Here is a 14,474-nt window from a genome sequence, read left to right as displayed (position 1 = left end):
GGTCAGCTGCCTGTGGGGTGGCCTGAAATCTAAATTGTGTCCTTCTGACCAGGAGCAGATAATACGGCCCTCTGCAATGATTGTCATGCATAGCTGTTTTAGAATCTCCCTTCCTTGAGATTCATTTCAGCCTCTGTGTTACCTGGTCCTTCTCTGTTAATGCGTAACTTCCTTATGCAGATAAACTAAAACAAAAAAGATTTTAAAACCCTAAAATGTTTAAATATTCTAATGTTCCTGTGTTGGTTATTTCTGTACCTCAGCTGTCTCATTTGTAAAATGAGGATCTAGCTCTACAATTGGCTGCTTTTATATGCATTTGCCTCACATTCTGTCTATAGCTTAATCCTTTTTGAGGACTTGTATCTATAGGTAGTTTTAGGAGTTAGATTGTAGCTCTTCTTGCACTTTTTGCAGAGTCTCTCATTGTAGTTAAGCCTATGTAAGTATCAGACCAAAAACAGTCCAAATTTAAAACCAGTGAAAAACTATTGAAATCAGTAGGACTGATTTAGTAGTACAACTTTCAGAGTGTCTTAATCATATGGGGTGGCAAGGCTTGAGTTTCCTAGTAGAGAATATGACAGAGGCACACTGGCCTTTTTTAAGTAAGGGCATTTATATTAAATGATCTCTCAGTCTATATTCTATATTGTATCTATGTACATGTCTGACACCTATGATAACTTTATGCCTGTGATTAGCATTATATTGGAATAGTATAAGGAAAGTTGTGCCTCTTTAATTTAAATCTTCCCCTATGAAGTTTATTGGATATTATTTACAAAGCCTGCAATTAAAGCCATGCAATATGCATTCTTTAGTTTAAATATTGTAAAGCATCTACCTAGCATCACTATTTAAACTCTTTAGATTCTGTTGGGGCTCTGTTGATTTAGCTTCCTGAAGTTAATTTTAATATACATTGTTTACATTTAACAGACATTGTTTAGATTATGCTTAAATTGGGCAGCATAAATGATGGCTTGCATCATTTATGTCTATCAGCCATATGGAGCGTGTAATTTGGGGGTAAGTAATATTTCCAACAGGTTTAAACATTAAATTAATAAACTGATTGGGATGCTTCATTTTGAGTTGTGCCTTTCTGGTACAGTACAGTTAAGTAGATAACATATTCTCTGTTTAATTTCTGACATAATGAACACCACTTTTAAAGGTGGACTTAAAAATATTTGCGTATCTCATAATCCATATAGTCTACTGATAATATGATAAATTTACCATGAGTTTCTGTGATGGGTGCTCAATAAATGCTTACTGATTGACTCATTTTTGGCATAATTAGCTAGTACAGCAAGCCTGGGCTTCTTTTGATATATGAAATTCTTTAAAATTTCTCTTTCTTTGGGGTTGAGAGAATTAGAAGATTGGGCTATATATTCTATTTCCATATCTGCCTTGAATATATTTTTGTGGATATTTAACATGGAGTTAGCCATGAAGCACTCTTAAACTAGAACCTGAATTTTTCTTATACCTTCTCTCTCACCGAATTTTGTTTTACTCCTATTTAATCTTAAGATCTATGCAACTTTTAATATATCTGAACCTGAATTTGTCTGCTAGAAAGAACTCTGAAGCATCAACACAGCCCCTTGTGGACTTTATCTGTTCAGTCTAATGATACCTGTTTAACATATATCTGCAATTTATAATGTAATTCTTAGTTGTTAGCTCTAGCCATATATTATCTTTATGGCTTCATTCCTTCTTACCATTCACGAGTTTAGGACTGTCAGTACTCACAGTTTAAGATCAATATTTGGCACTGGTTGGTTTTATAAGGGGAGTACTCAGTTGAAAAGTTTAGGTGTGCTTGCTTCCCAATACTTTATTTACTGTTGGGATGCTGTATTTCAGAATAACTGTGTAGAATACATTGAGGATGATGAAGAACAGGTGGACATCGAGACTGTGGAAGAGCTCTCCGAGGAGATTAATGTTGCCCACATGAAGACCACAGCTGCCCACACACAGACTTTCCAACAGCTGTAAGTCTTTTTTCTCTTTGGCTTGTTGTAGGGGTTTTGGTCGTGGTTTTGTGACCATAAGCAAAACCAAATGTTCTGTTCAGAAGTTTTGGGTAACTGACATGGTTCCTTTATTTCTCTAGCTTTTTTCTTATTAGTAGATGAGGAGAGGAGCTGAAATTCAGAGGTAATTAACTTGCCTTGTTATTGCTAGGAGACACTGTATTAATGTGAATAACATGCTTTTGGAGCCTGACTAGTTTTGCTAGTTCGTAGCTATTTAACCTTGCACAAGTCTGTAATCTCTCTGAATCTTAGATTCTTTACCTATTAAGTGAGGAAAATGCCCTCATTTAAAGTGTTGAGTGAGATAATACATGAAATAAATAGCATAACTGGCACAAGGGGACTACTCAACAGTGGTTCTTCATCTTTTAAGAATATGGCATTAAATTCTAAATTTAGTTTCTTTACTAGTTGGACAGGTGAGATACATTTAGGAGAATTTTCTTAACTTTTCAGCTGGTGAGATGAGAATGTAGAGCAGATGTCTTAGAAAAATTTGTTCAGTTTTCTGTTTTGATATACCTTGTATTGATTAGGAATTGGGGTATAAAAGAAAGAAGGGAGGAAAGAACATAAGAGTTCTTATTTTGTAGCAGATATTGTGCTTTTCCTGCTATCTCATTAACTACCATTTAAGTAGCAATGACAAATTTTAAGGAGTGAGAGGAGTATTCTTCACTCCAGGGTTATTTGGAGGCTACATCAATTGTCCACTGGTTAAGGTTGAAAGAATTTAAATCTCTTAAAAACTTAATTAGATTTAAGTTCAGCAGTATTGTGGGATATAAATTCAGTACACTAAAATCGAGTTCCTAACCAATAGAAACAAACAAACAAAAAACACAATTAAAAATACTGTTTACAAGAATAACAGAAAAAAAGCTGTTTGTGACTTCCATAAAAGCTGCACAAGACTTATAAAATGTTATCCAAAGACACTGTTAGGTAAACAACAAGTTTATACTGTATAGCATGGGGAACCATATTCAATATCTTGTAGTAATCTATGGTGCAGAAGAATATGAGAACAAATGTATATATGTTCCTATGTGACTGAAGTATTGTACTGTACACCAGATATTGATGCAACATTGTAAACTGACTATATACTTCAATAAAAATACATTGAAAAAAAAGACACCAAAGAACGGAGAGATACCATGTTAATGGATTGGAATAATAAAGGGCCAAGAATAACCAACACACAAGTTGCACAGATCCTGAAGGAACAGATTGTTAAAATTAAAATAATTTTTGCCAGTGAAAAGGCAGTCTCAGACTATAAGGAAAATATTTGCAATACGTGTTTGACAAAGGGTTAGTATCAAGGATATAAAATAATTATTACAACTGAGTAAGAAAAAGATGATCCAGTAAAAAAGTAACTAATGGATATCACAGGCAGTTCACCAAAGAGGAAACCTGGGCTGCCAGTAAACATATACAAAATTTGTTCAACCTCACAAGTAATTAAGGAAATGCAGGTTAAACCATTTGACTTTACCAATTTATACCTATAAAATTGGCAAAAAAAATTGAGATTTCTGCTAGTATTGTCTAGTTGTGGAGTAATAGTATCCTACAGGTGGGAGTGTAAGTTGTTGATAATCACTTTGAGGAGCAGTGTGACATGACTAAGTTACCGGATGGGCATGCATTTGCTGTTGTGAAGTTTGGACACAACCTAAATAACTAGTAACATTCTAAAAAAAATAAGTTTTGGAACATTCACACTTTGGAATACTATATAGCAGTTAAAATGATTGAACAGAGATGTATCAACATATCTCAGATATAATACTGAATACATCAGTTGAAGAAGGATATACTACATATAAAGTAGGTTTAAAATGCTACATAATATTTTCTGTTTAGGGATCTATTGATACATTCCTGCTGAAACTAAAGATGTGCATGGTAAACCCAGTTTGAGAGTGTTTACTCATGAGAAGGAAGGCAATGCGCCCATATTTTGGAGATATTTTTCTCAAGCTCGGTGACAGATACCTGAATGTTGATTATGTATTTGTACAGTTTTATATATCTGAAATAGTTCATGATTGTAAAAAGGAATGTGCAGTTATAGGATCTAGGGACACTTTTATTTGAAAAAATAAGTAGTATATTGTTGAATAAATCATATTGCTACATATTGGACCTTGAGGAAAAGAAGCTGGTTACAGCTTAGACAGTTTGTGATAGTTTGGTTTAATATAGCTGTAAAATAGGTCTTAAATTATTGAATTTCAATAAAATATTGGAAAATACTATCTTTATCTAGGTGCCGTACACATATCTCTGCAGATGAAAAAGTTGCTGAAAGGAGTCGAAAGGTATTTACAATGTATTTAATGAGAATTACTCATTTAATGAAATTGATAACATTTGTCTTTAGGGATAAAACAACATTAGCTATATTAGCTATGACTTTTTTAGGGCCATTTTTACCAGTGAGTTAATATAATCAGCCCCCTTAATGAAATTATACTATTAATGCTTTTTTCCCCACTTATTCTCTCCTAAATGTATTTGATAGAATAATTTGGAGAAATTAAAATGGGCGTGGAGTTGATGAAAATTGATGTGCGTATTTGAAAACTAGTCCTATAATATAATGATACGATGTAAAACAGGCTAGCATTCTTATGTAGGCTCATGATTTTTCTAGTGACCTAAAAATTTAATTATTCTCTGAAACAATGGCTAGCAATTCAGTGAGTCATGAAATCATAAATCTTCCTTGACTTAATGTATTCAGGTATTGTGGTACCATAATTAAGCAAGATTTCCTCTTTATCCTTACTGATAACTAAGAGTGGAGAAGAGTTTGGTTGTTTAACCACTTTCCACTTGTTATTCTGTCTTGTAAATTTATGAGATAAAGACAGTGATGAGATTGGGTTGATGTGGAGGGTGGTATTCAGGTCCTTTGAAAAAGTACTAGGTGATTAGTTCGAGTTTGGTCTGATTTGGGAGATCATATGATGCATATTTGCATGGTTGTAATTATTTGGCATCTATCACTATTTTCACTGTATTTTTTCATTCATCCTAAGACATTTTTTAGATGTAAGAATTTTTACAATAGTTCATTATGTAGTCCATTGTTTTATATTATAATTATTATATGCAAATTATTTGTAGTGTCTTGGTGTATTTAAACTTGGTATTAATTTTCTTTCTATCTGGTTGTATCTTTGATTCTCTCACACCATTGTAATGTACAATCAGTTTTTAACTTTAGAAAGACAGTAATTTTGTAGAAGAGTTTTCGGTGCTATCCTATCCCGTGATATAGCACCACTATTACTATGATAAAGGTGAACAGTATTAGAAACAAACACAGTTAGAAACATGGGGGGATTTAAAACTTCTATAAAGTATGGAAGATAGTTTCAATCTTGAAGACTGTGTAAGTACAGATGACAAATTGGGAGGTGAAAGAGGAAGGAAGAAATAAAGAGAAGAATACAAGTACCAATACCCTTATTTTACAAAGAGATACTGTCTATTGTTGATAAAATGAGAAATGGGGATAGAATTATATTTTGGTTGCAAAGGGATCAATAGAACTAAAATTAATTTTATATATATATGGAAGGTGGGATAGTGAGATGTAAGAGAATGGTGAGCTTAGTTCTTTTCTGCATAAATAGAAGTAAATAGATTGCATTGAAAATTGTAAAGAGTAAGCTTGTTTTACTGTTTTAAACTCAGGATGTAGACTTAACCGGAAAAAGCCACTAAAAGAATTAAAAGATGGTTGTTTCTGAGGATCCAGGTACAGGCACAGTTGCTTTTCATCATAATCTTTTCACATACTTAGATTTAAAACAGGATATGCATTTATTACTTCTTATAGTAAATAACTTTAAAAATTGAAATAGAATAAATAAGAAAAGAAGCCTGAGGCATTCTGAGGGTCAAGAAAGACTTTCCTGAAAAATGCAGTTTGAGTTTTAAATGTTAAGTTATGGAGGGGAGTGGGAGGGAATAGGTACGGGCAACAGCTTGTGTAATGGCGGGAGGTATGGGATTATGGTGTGTTTAGGAAACTTCTAGCACTTTGGAATGATTGCAGAGAATGGTAATTTAGAAAGAGTGGCTGTTGATCCTTTCCCAAGTTGTAAAAAGTTTTAAATTTTTTTTCCAGCCATCAAGATTTTGTTAATTTTTTTTCATGTAATTTGTGTCATGAAAACAAATTTAAATGATAAATTATATAGATAAGCTTTTTAGGTCCCCTCTCAAATTCTTCCTCATTTGACAACTTACTGAAATTTGAGCTGGGAAGTGATGATCACATTAACATGTATTAAGATTTACACAGTTGAAGTTAGATTTGGAGGAAGGATAGACTGGTAGGTAGTAAGATGACCAGTTCAGATAGTCCAGGCAGAAGATGATGTGTGTCTGATACAGAGCAGTGCCATTTGGGGTGGAGGAAAGGGGCAGGCACATGTGAGGGATACTTAGGTGGCCATCTTTTGTTTGAACAGGCTCCACCAGTTCCTCTAAAACTAAAGCCTGATTACTGGAGTGAAAAACTACAGAAAGAAGCAGAAGCGTTTGCATATTATCGCCGGACACACACTGCTAATGAGCGGCGCCGGCGTGGTGAAATGAGGGATCTCTTTGAGAAACTGAAGATCACATTGGGGTTACTTCATTCTTCCAAGGTTTCCAAAAGTCTCATTCTTACTAGGGTAAGTGTTTTGTGTAAATGACAGACAAATAAGAGCTTGACTAAAGTAATCTTCTAGAGATACTTATGAGAAAGAGGATGGACTAAATTAGAGCTTGTATTTAACATTTGAATGTGGACTAGTGAATGCCCAATAAATCCCTTAGGAAGAAAAGTCCTTATGTTGAATCAGAGTAGCTTTTCATTGAGGGTCAGAGTCTTAAGTGGCAGAGTTATTATTGTCCTTCCTTCAAGTAAAGTGGTAAACTCTGTTTACCACAGCTCTTTACACTGGTGTTCTCCATAACACATAGAGTTTATCACAGTGAAAGGCATAACATAACTAATATTTTGATATACTTTTTGACAGTTGACAGTCATTTTAAAGGAAAATCTGCAGTATTCAAGCTAGCAGAAGTGTTAATTTTGCATGTAGAATATCTAAGGTAAGTAGGAGTTGGAAGAGTCTAAGGCAAGCATTCATATCAGTTTAGAACAAAGTTACTTCAACCAGTCTTTACTTAGGAGTTCATCTTAAAGTTGATCATTGAGGTCAAAAGTGAGTAAAATGTATCTCCTTGCAGTAGTGGAAACACCTATTAACCACTCAGTGATGCTCTTTGTAAACAATTACTTTCCCTAAAAGTGTAAGCCAGAAAAACCTCCTGCAGTTTAACAAAATGTAAATTCCAAAACATCAAAAATTGTTTTAAATGACATTATACATTTCTGTAAAATAATAGATTAATTTTTTTTCATTAAAGAAATTGTGTAGGCCTCACCTGTTTTTCAGAAAAAAGGGAATTGATGAACATGATATTACTATTCCTGTTTTAGGCATTCAGCGAAATTCAGGGACTAACAGATCAGGCAGACAAGTTGATAGGACAGAAGAATCTCCTGACTCGAAAACGGAATATTTTGATACGGAAAGTATCATCTCTTTCAGGTGAGATATGTGAATGATCTCTGATAAAGAGTATGAATACAGCTTTAGTGTGGAGAAATCCTTAGTAGACCTTTCAGATACTACTTAGTTTAAGGCTTGGTTCTTGGAGTTAAGAGCAGAATTATCTTTTGGTTGGGTGGGACATTTCTTCTGGATTATAATCACTCTTGCCTTCCATAGTTTTAGGGAATATAGTTAAATCAACTGGATTTCAGTTGACTCTATTTCTCATTATTATGTGGGGTCATATAGAGTGACAGTTTATTCCCTATCAATCTATAGGTAAGACAGAAGAAGTGGTCCTGAAGAAGCTAGAGTATATTTATGCAAAACAACAAGCACTAGAGGCACAAAAAAGAAAAAAGAAGATGGGATCAGATGAGTTTGAAGTGTCTCCCAGAACTAGCAAACAGCAGGAAGGATCTTCTGCATCATCTGTAGATCTTGGACAGATGTTTTTAAATAACAGAAAGGGGAAACCTTTGATTCTTTCCAGAAAAAGAGACCAGGCCACAGGTAGGAGGGACATTCTTTGCTTTCCTTAATGTAGATGAACATTAGTTTGGAGGACTGAACGTCTTCTCTTGGCCATAATTTTAGTTTAATGAATTAAAGATGGGTTGTTTAAAAGGTAGAATATTAACTACGTTAGATTTCAGTTTCTAGCTTTATATACTCTAGCAAATCTTAATAGGCTATCAGTCATGGTAACATATAAGATCTACTCTTGACAGCATTCTCTAGACATGTATTTTCTTCTAGTGTTTTCAGTATTTTTTTTAAGCTGTCATCTTTTCAGACTTTATGAATGAATTCTTTTTTTTTTTTTTTTTTGGTAGTGGGTAGGTAATTAGGTTTATTTATTGATTGATTTTTAGAGGAGGTACTGGGGATTGAATCCAGGACCTCATGCATGCTAAGCATGCGCTCTACCACTTGAGCTATACCCTCCACCAAAAATGAATCCTTGATTTCCCTGCAGTTCCTGCTTGTGAGTTGAGCACGTTTGAATGTAGCTGAGACAAATAAATCGGAAATTTAAAAAAAAAATTTTTTTTTGGTTGTTAATTCAGGCTCTGTTTTCCAGCACATTGTAATCTGTCAATGAATTGGTATTAAGGAACAAAGTAAATTGGTTTTGAATTCTGACTCTCCTATCTTGATTTTGAAAGTGAGGTTATACTGATTCTACATGACTTGTTCATATCCTTTGAGAATGGTACATGCTTTTTTACTCTTTGGGTAGCCCAGTGGATAAACCAAGGAAATCCACTTTATTACATCAACTAAGAAAGAAGTGGTGAACACTAAAATATGAGTTAGTTTTAACATGCACATTCAAATGATGTTACTTCTAAGAAAAGATTTTAATCATCATTTAGTGCAGTCACCTCATTTTACAGATGGAAAAAGTGAGGTCGAAAAACTTGAAATAATTTGTTAGAGGTACATAGGAAAGCAAACCCTAGGGATAGAATTGTGTGTGCTTTCATCCTGATTCTCCATCAAGACTATCAGAAGCATTCCATTGAAAAAGTGGTTCCATAGCTCTATTCCTCAGCAATAAGAAATTCTGTCTCTTAAGAGAGTCATTGGACAGGTAATCATTACTCAGTGAAGAGTGGTTCAAAAAATATATTCCTAGTAGAGGTTCCCTAACTAAATTTGAAATTTACTTCTTGCATGTTAAGTCAGAGTGTTTTTAGGGATGTCTCCTAGGTCCTAGGCTATATGTACACTAGCATCAGGTGAAGATCTTTTATCCTTAACTAATTTCTGATCTTCCTTACAGAAAATACCTCACCCTCTAACACTCCACACACCTCTGCTAACATCGTGATGACTCCGCAAGGGCAATTGCTCACGTTAAAAGGTCCCCTATTCTCAGGACCAGTGGTAACTGTTTCTCCTGCTCTCTTAGAAGCAGATCTAAAACCTCAAGTTGCCAGCAGTGTTGTGGCTCAATCAGGTATGTCATAATTGTTGTCCTCTATGGATGGTAAAAAAGAGTTATCTCTGGTATCTCACAGTGACACAGAAAGCCATTGAATGTGTTCTGAAATGTTAAAAGAGCTATTGTATTCGAGTGTGCCTCTATAAGAGAAGATTCTCTTTTTAGAACATGTTTGGCTCGATCTGTGGTATTGATTAGTCTTTTTTATCTGGGTTTGGGAGCTATTTTGTGATGTCTCATTATTTCTAAGTAGGAAAAGAATTGGAAAGATATGAAAGTAAAAGGAGGATGAGGAATCATTGTTTTAGTTTTTTGGTGTTGATAAATATTTATCAGTTTTGTATTGTATTCAGTGATGGTGCACTCCTACATTACCAGCTTGATTTAATTTGAGTACCCTCCCTTTTGGGGATAAGGAGTAGAGTTGAAAAGGAAGTCTCACTTTGATGATTTAGGTTATAGGCACCTAAATTTCTATTAAGGAAGAAGAGTATCCTTACTAATACTGCTAAACCCTATCTGGAAGAATCATACTTTCTTACACTGCTGCCTTTTGGGCTTCATTTTTCCCTCAGTAGCAGTCAACGGGGTAAACAGAATTGATATTCATGTCTACCTCAGGATAAAAAATAAATTTGGTGAGCATTTCTATAAAATAATTAAATAGAACTTTTATTGATGATGGAATATCAGAGTCTTTTGGTTAGATTTTACCTATTTTCTTGTTAGGCTAGGTCTATAATTTGAAACAATGGATATTTCCTTTCATCTTCTTGATAAACGTAGACCTGTGAAATTTTAACTACAACTCCCTGAGATAGTCATTAGGTATGAATGAAAGAGATGCTTACCATTTAGATATAAATGAATTTTTTTTTCCCCCCCAGAAAACGACGACTTATTTATGATGCCAAGAATTGTTAATGTGACATCATTGGCCACAGAGGGAGGTTTGGTAGATATGGGTGGCAGCAAATATCCTCATGAAGTTCCTGATGGCAAGCCACCTGACCACCTGAAAAACACTGTCAGGAATGAAGATAACTCCTGTGAAGATTCGGGTAGAGTCTCTTCCAGAGGCAACCATAGAGATGGCCGAGTGACATTGGGCCCAACACAGGTTTATCTGTCAAATAAAGATTCTGGTTTTCCACAAATAGTTGATGTTTCCAGTATGCAAGAAGCACAAGAGTTCTTACCCAAAAAGATTTCTGGTGATGTGAGAGGGATTCAATATAAGTGGAAAGGGAGTGAATCAAGACGGGAGAGACTGAAGCCGAAGGAATCTTCATTTCATAAATTAAAGGTGAAAGATCTCAAAGACTCAAACATAGAGATGGAACTGAGAAAGGTAGCATCAGCTATAGAGGAAGCAGCACTGGATCCCAGCGAACTGCTAACTAACATGGAAGATGAGGATGATACTGATGAGACACTGACTTCTCTGCTCAATGAGATTGCCTTTCTTAATCAGCAGTTAAATGATGACTCTGTTAGCCTGGCTGAATTGCCCAGTTCTATGGATACAGAGTTCCCAGGGGATGCTCGGCAGGCTTTTATCAGTAAGCTTCCTCCTGGGAACAGAGCATCTTTCCAAGTTGGCCACTTGGGAACTGGTTTGAAAGAGTTGCCTGATGTACAAGCGGAGAGTGACTCTGCCAGTCCCCTCCTCTTGCACTTGGAAGATGATGACTTTTCTGAGAATGAAAAACAGCTTGCAGAACCAGCCTCTGAGCCAGATGTCCTTAAGATTGTTATTGACACTGAGATAAAGGATTCCCTCCTTTCCCACAGGAAAGTTGGTGATGGAGGGAAGAATACTTCTGGCATCCCTGCAGAGCCTGAAAGTGTGTCCTCACCCCCCATCCTACACATGAAGGCTGGCCTAGAAAACAGCAGCACAGATACCTTGTGGAGGCCTATGCCAAAGTTGGCACCTCTGGGTTTAAAAGTAGCTAATCCTTCCAGTGATGCAGATGGTCAGAGTCTCAAGGTGATGCCTTGTTTGGCACCTGTAGCCACCAAAGTTGGGCCAGTTGGACACAAAATGAACTTAACAGGGAATGACCAGGAATGCCGGGAGAGCAAGGTGATGCCTACATTGGCACCTGTTGTGACCAAACTGGGCAATTCTGGGGCCTCACCAAGTTCTGCAGGGAAATGAACTTATTTGTCCTCAGGCGGAAGACAGGCTGTGAGGGGAAACCTCCTTTCTCTGCAGGCATCTGTTTATTTGTGTCATGGAACTGTGATCCTTGACTTTGATGCAGGGGATAATGGTAGAGAAAGGGGGTAGGGTGCTGACCTCGGTATAAGAAATTACTACTATGAAATTCTGATCATGTTAAAATGTGTTACCTCACTTGTGGTGCTGGGTCTCCTCATCCTCTTAGAAGATGTGATCCATTACTGAACACGAGGTGCCCCTCTTACCCAAGGAGTTCATAGCAAGACTAGGGTCCATAATGGTTCCTAGTTCTTCCCTCCCAGAGAAAAAGCTGCTTGAGACTTTGGAGTTGCTATGGACTGATCCTTAGTTGATAGTGGTGTTCTAGTTTTAAGTCTGAAATCCAAGGAATGTGATGCACTTGTGCAAAGGGATCCAGAAGAGATAGTTTTTAGATGGTGTTTCAAGAGTAGGGAGAGAGAGGATGGGTACCATGGAATACCAAAGTGAAGGACTTTGTGTCGTTCAACAGAATTTTCTCTTCTTTCATATCCCAAGTAGCTTCCATTCCCTCACCTTTTCAATCAGAATTACAAATCCAAGCCTTCTGGTAAAGTAGGAATGCTTTAAAATTTTTTTAAATTACTAAGGTAATCATTTTTGAGATGTTAAAAAAAAATACTAGTTCTCCCTTACTGTCTTTGGATGTTGAGAAGACCATTTTACAGTACTGGGGTTTTCTACCTGGAATATGTATTTTGGAGGTGTAGGCATAGAGGGAGCCCCTTTCACAAATCACATCACTCAAGAGAGAGCTAAAGTGAAAAGCATTCCCATACCAGAGACAGTGGCCAAAATAAAAAACTGTGGGGCTGGATATTTCCCAAATCAAACCAGCCTCCTGGTGCTTGAAGGTTTCATTCACTATTACCTGCACAGGATGTAAAGAAATGAAAAGTCACAGTAGGCACTCTTTACCAGGGAAATAAGGCAGTATTTGAATCACAAGATATATTTTTTATTACCTGCTACCATGGATTCAGTGATCTGTAGAGCTTTTTCACTCATTAGCTGTCAGGATGTGAAGGACTGACAGCCTGTAAAGATAAAGATATTTATATTTTTGTATAGTTGTTTTCATAGATTTCTCAAAGGCTGAAGTTTTCAACCTAGAAGATGAGATTTGTATTGAGTATAGAAATGATGTTTCCTATCTAGTTTGTAAATAATCATGGTGCACTTGAGGGGTCTCTTGGAAACTCCTGGGGGCAAGAATCACTATTCTGAAAATGTATAAACTGGGATTTAGCTGCTGCATTTTGCCTTTCTTAAGTAATTATATTTGGAATGTAACCCCGGTTCTGTCTTCATTGACAGAATTTGCTTGTGTTGTGAAACACTAACACAAGAGCTTCCAGTGCCTGGGCTGTGCCTAGGTAATGCTGTTTCTTCTACATCCCCTGCCTTCTTTATCCCAAATCCCACTCAACGTATCTTCAGAACTAGGTTGTGAGACCAACTTTGGAATGATCCTAGCTGGTGAATTACTACCATGGTTGGTTCCCTTTCTAGTAACTCTGGTAATAAACAGATTGAAAAGGGTGGGAAATTTTCCTCTGCAAATTGCAGTGGGAGCAAATTCTTTGTTGGTTTTCTGCTACTTGCCTTTCTAGACCTGCTCATCAGCATTCAACCTCCCCACCTCTAAAGGTTACTGAAGAAGCTTGAAGTAGGTAATGAGTGCCCCTCAGCTTCTCATTATCCCTCCCACTTCTCTTTACCCAGGAGATTTCATTCAATGCCTTAGCCAAGGAGTCCAGCACCTGTCTTCCCTGCTAATAATTGTCCTTGGAGATGCTAGTACTTTAATCCAGGTATAGCAGTTTCCCATTATTTCTTTGCTTGTCTTGTCTTCACATTTCCTCCTGACTTCCCAAGGCTCTTGTTACAGCTTTTGAGGGTCAGCCAAGGAGCAGGCAAGTGAGCGAGTAATCCTCAGGAAAAGAAGGACCATTCTGCTTCTGAACACTGTTCTCTTTTTTAGAAGAAAATAGACAAATAGAAAATATTCAGTTCTTGATGGGAAGATATTTGACTCTGTTTATGAGATATGTACAAAGATGGAAATGAGAGATGAGACCAGGTGTTCAAGGAAGGCTGCAGATGTCATTACAAACCTCCAAGATAATGGTGTTTTCAAGATCTCTTAGAATTAGAAAGTTGTCAGGGCTAATTTGAGGAGGGATCAGTCTTCAGAACAATCCTGCAGTCTTGATAGAAATCTAAGATCTCCAAAAACTCCTACCCTTTAACCTTACCCCAGGAGAAACTGATCTATGAAAATTACATGTGTGATTATGAAAGGTGTAGTTGAGTGAGAGGAGTTAAGGAATTGGGAGGTTAGTGAGCTCTCACCCTAACTCTGTAAGAAGCATGATCTCAGTAGACCAATAATTCGCCTTTTTATACATCTGTAAATAAATGGAATGTTTTTAAGAATATAATTATGTCAGATTTAGCTTTTTCTTTTATATATTAAATATATATCTTTCTTTTTCTGCTTTTGAAAAATGACTATTTTTTTAGAACCCTAAGAAGAAATTTGGCAAGTGGAAGTGAGAATGTATAAACTTGAAATAAATCAGTTAATAATAATTAAA

The 14,474-nt window shown here is 36.2% G+C and overlaps 1 protein-coding gene across 14 annotated transcripts in view; it reads left to right on the top strand.

Moving 5' to 3' along the window:
* MGA (MAX dimerization protein MGA) overlaps positions 1-14,474 on the top strand; it is a 144,355-nt gene extending 129,881 nt beyond the window's left edge. For all 14 annotated transcript variants that reach the window (XM_031672915.2, XM_015237148.3, XM_031672916.2 and 11 more), the window contains 7 exons: positions 1,885-2,015; positions 4,342-4,393; positions 6,560-6,766; positions 7,582-7,693; positions 7,976-8,209; positions 9,486-9,662; positions 10,535-14,474. In XM_031672915.2, the coding sequence (XP_031528775.2) occupies positions 1,885-2,015; positions 4,342-4,393; positions 6,560-6,766; positions 7,582-7,693; positions 7,976-8,209; positions 9,486-9,662; positions 10,535-11,811 (2,190 nt within the window). In that variant the 3' untranslated portion in view covers positions 11,812-14,474. The remainder of the gene's footprint in view (positions 1-1,884; positions 2,016-4,341; positions 4,394-6,559; positions 6,767-7,581; positions 7,694-7,975; positions 8,210-9,485; positions 9,663-10,534) is intronic.

This window comes from Vicugna pacos, chromosome 6 (genome assembly GCF_048564905.1).
Source record: "Vicugna pacos chromosome 6, VicPac4, whole genome shotgun sequence".
Classification (NCBI taxonomy): Eukaryota; Metazoa; Chordata; class Mammalia; order Artiodactyla; family Camelidae; genus Vicugna; species Vicugna pacos.
This window is presented reverse-complemented; position numbering and strand designations above follow the sequence as displayed.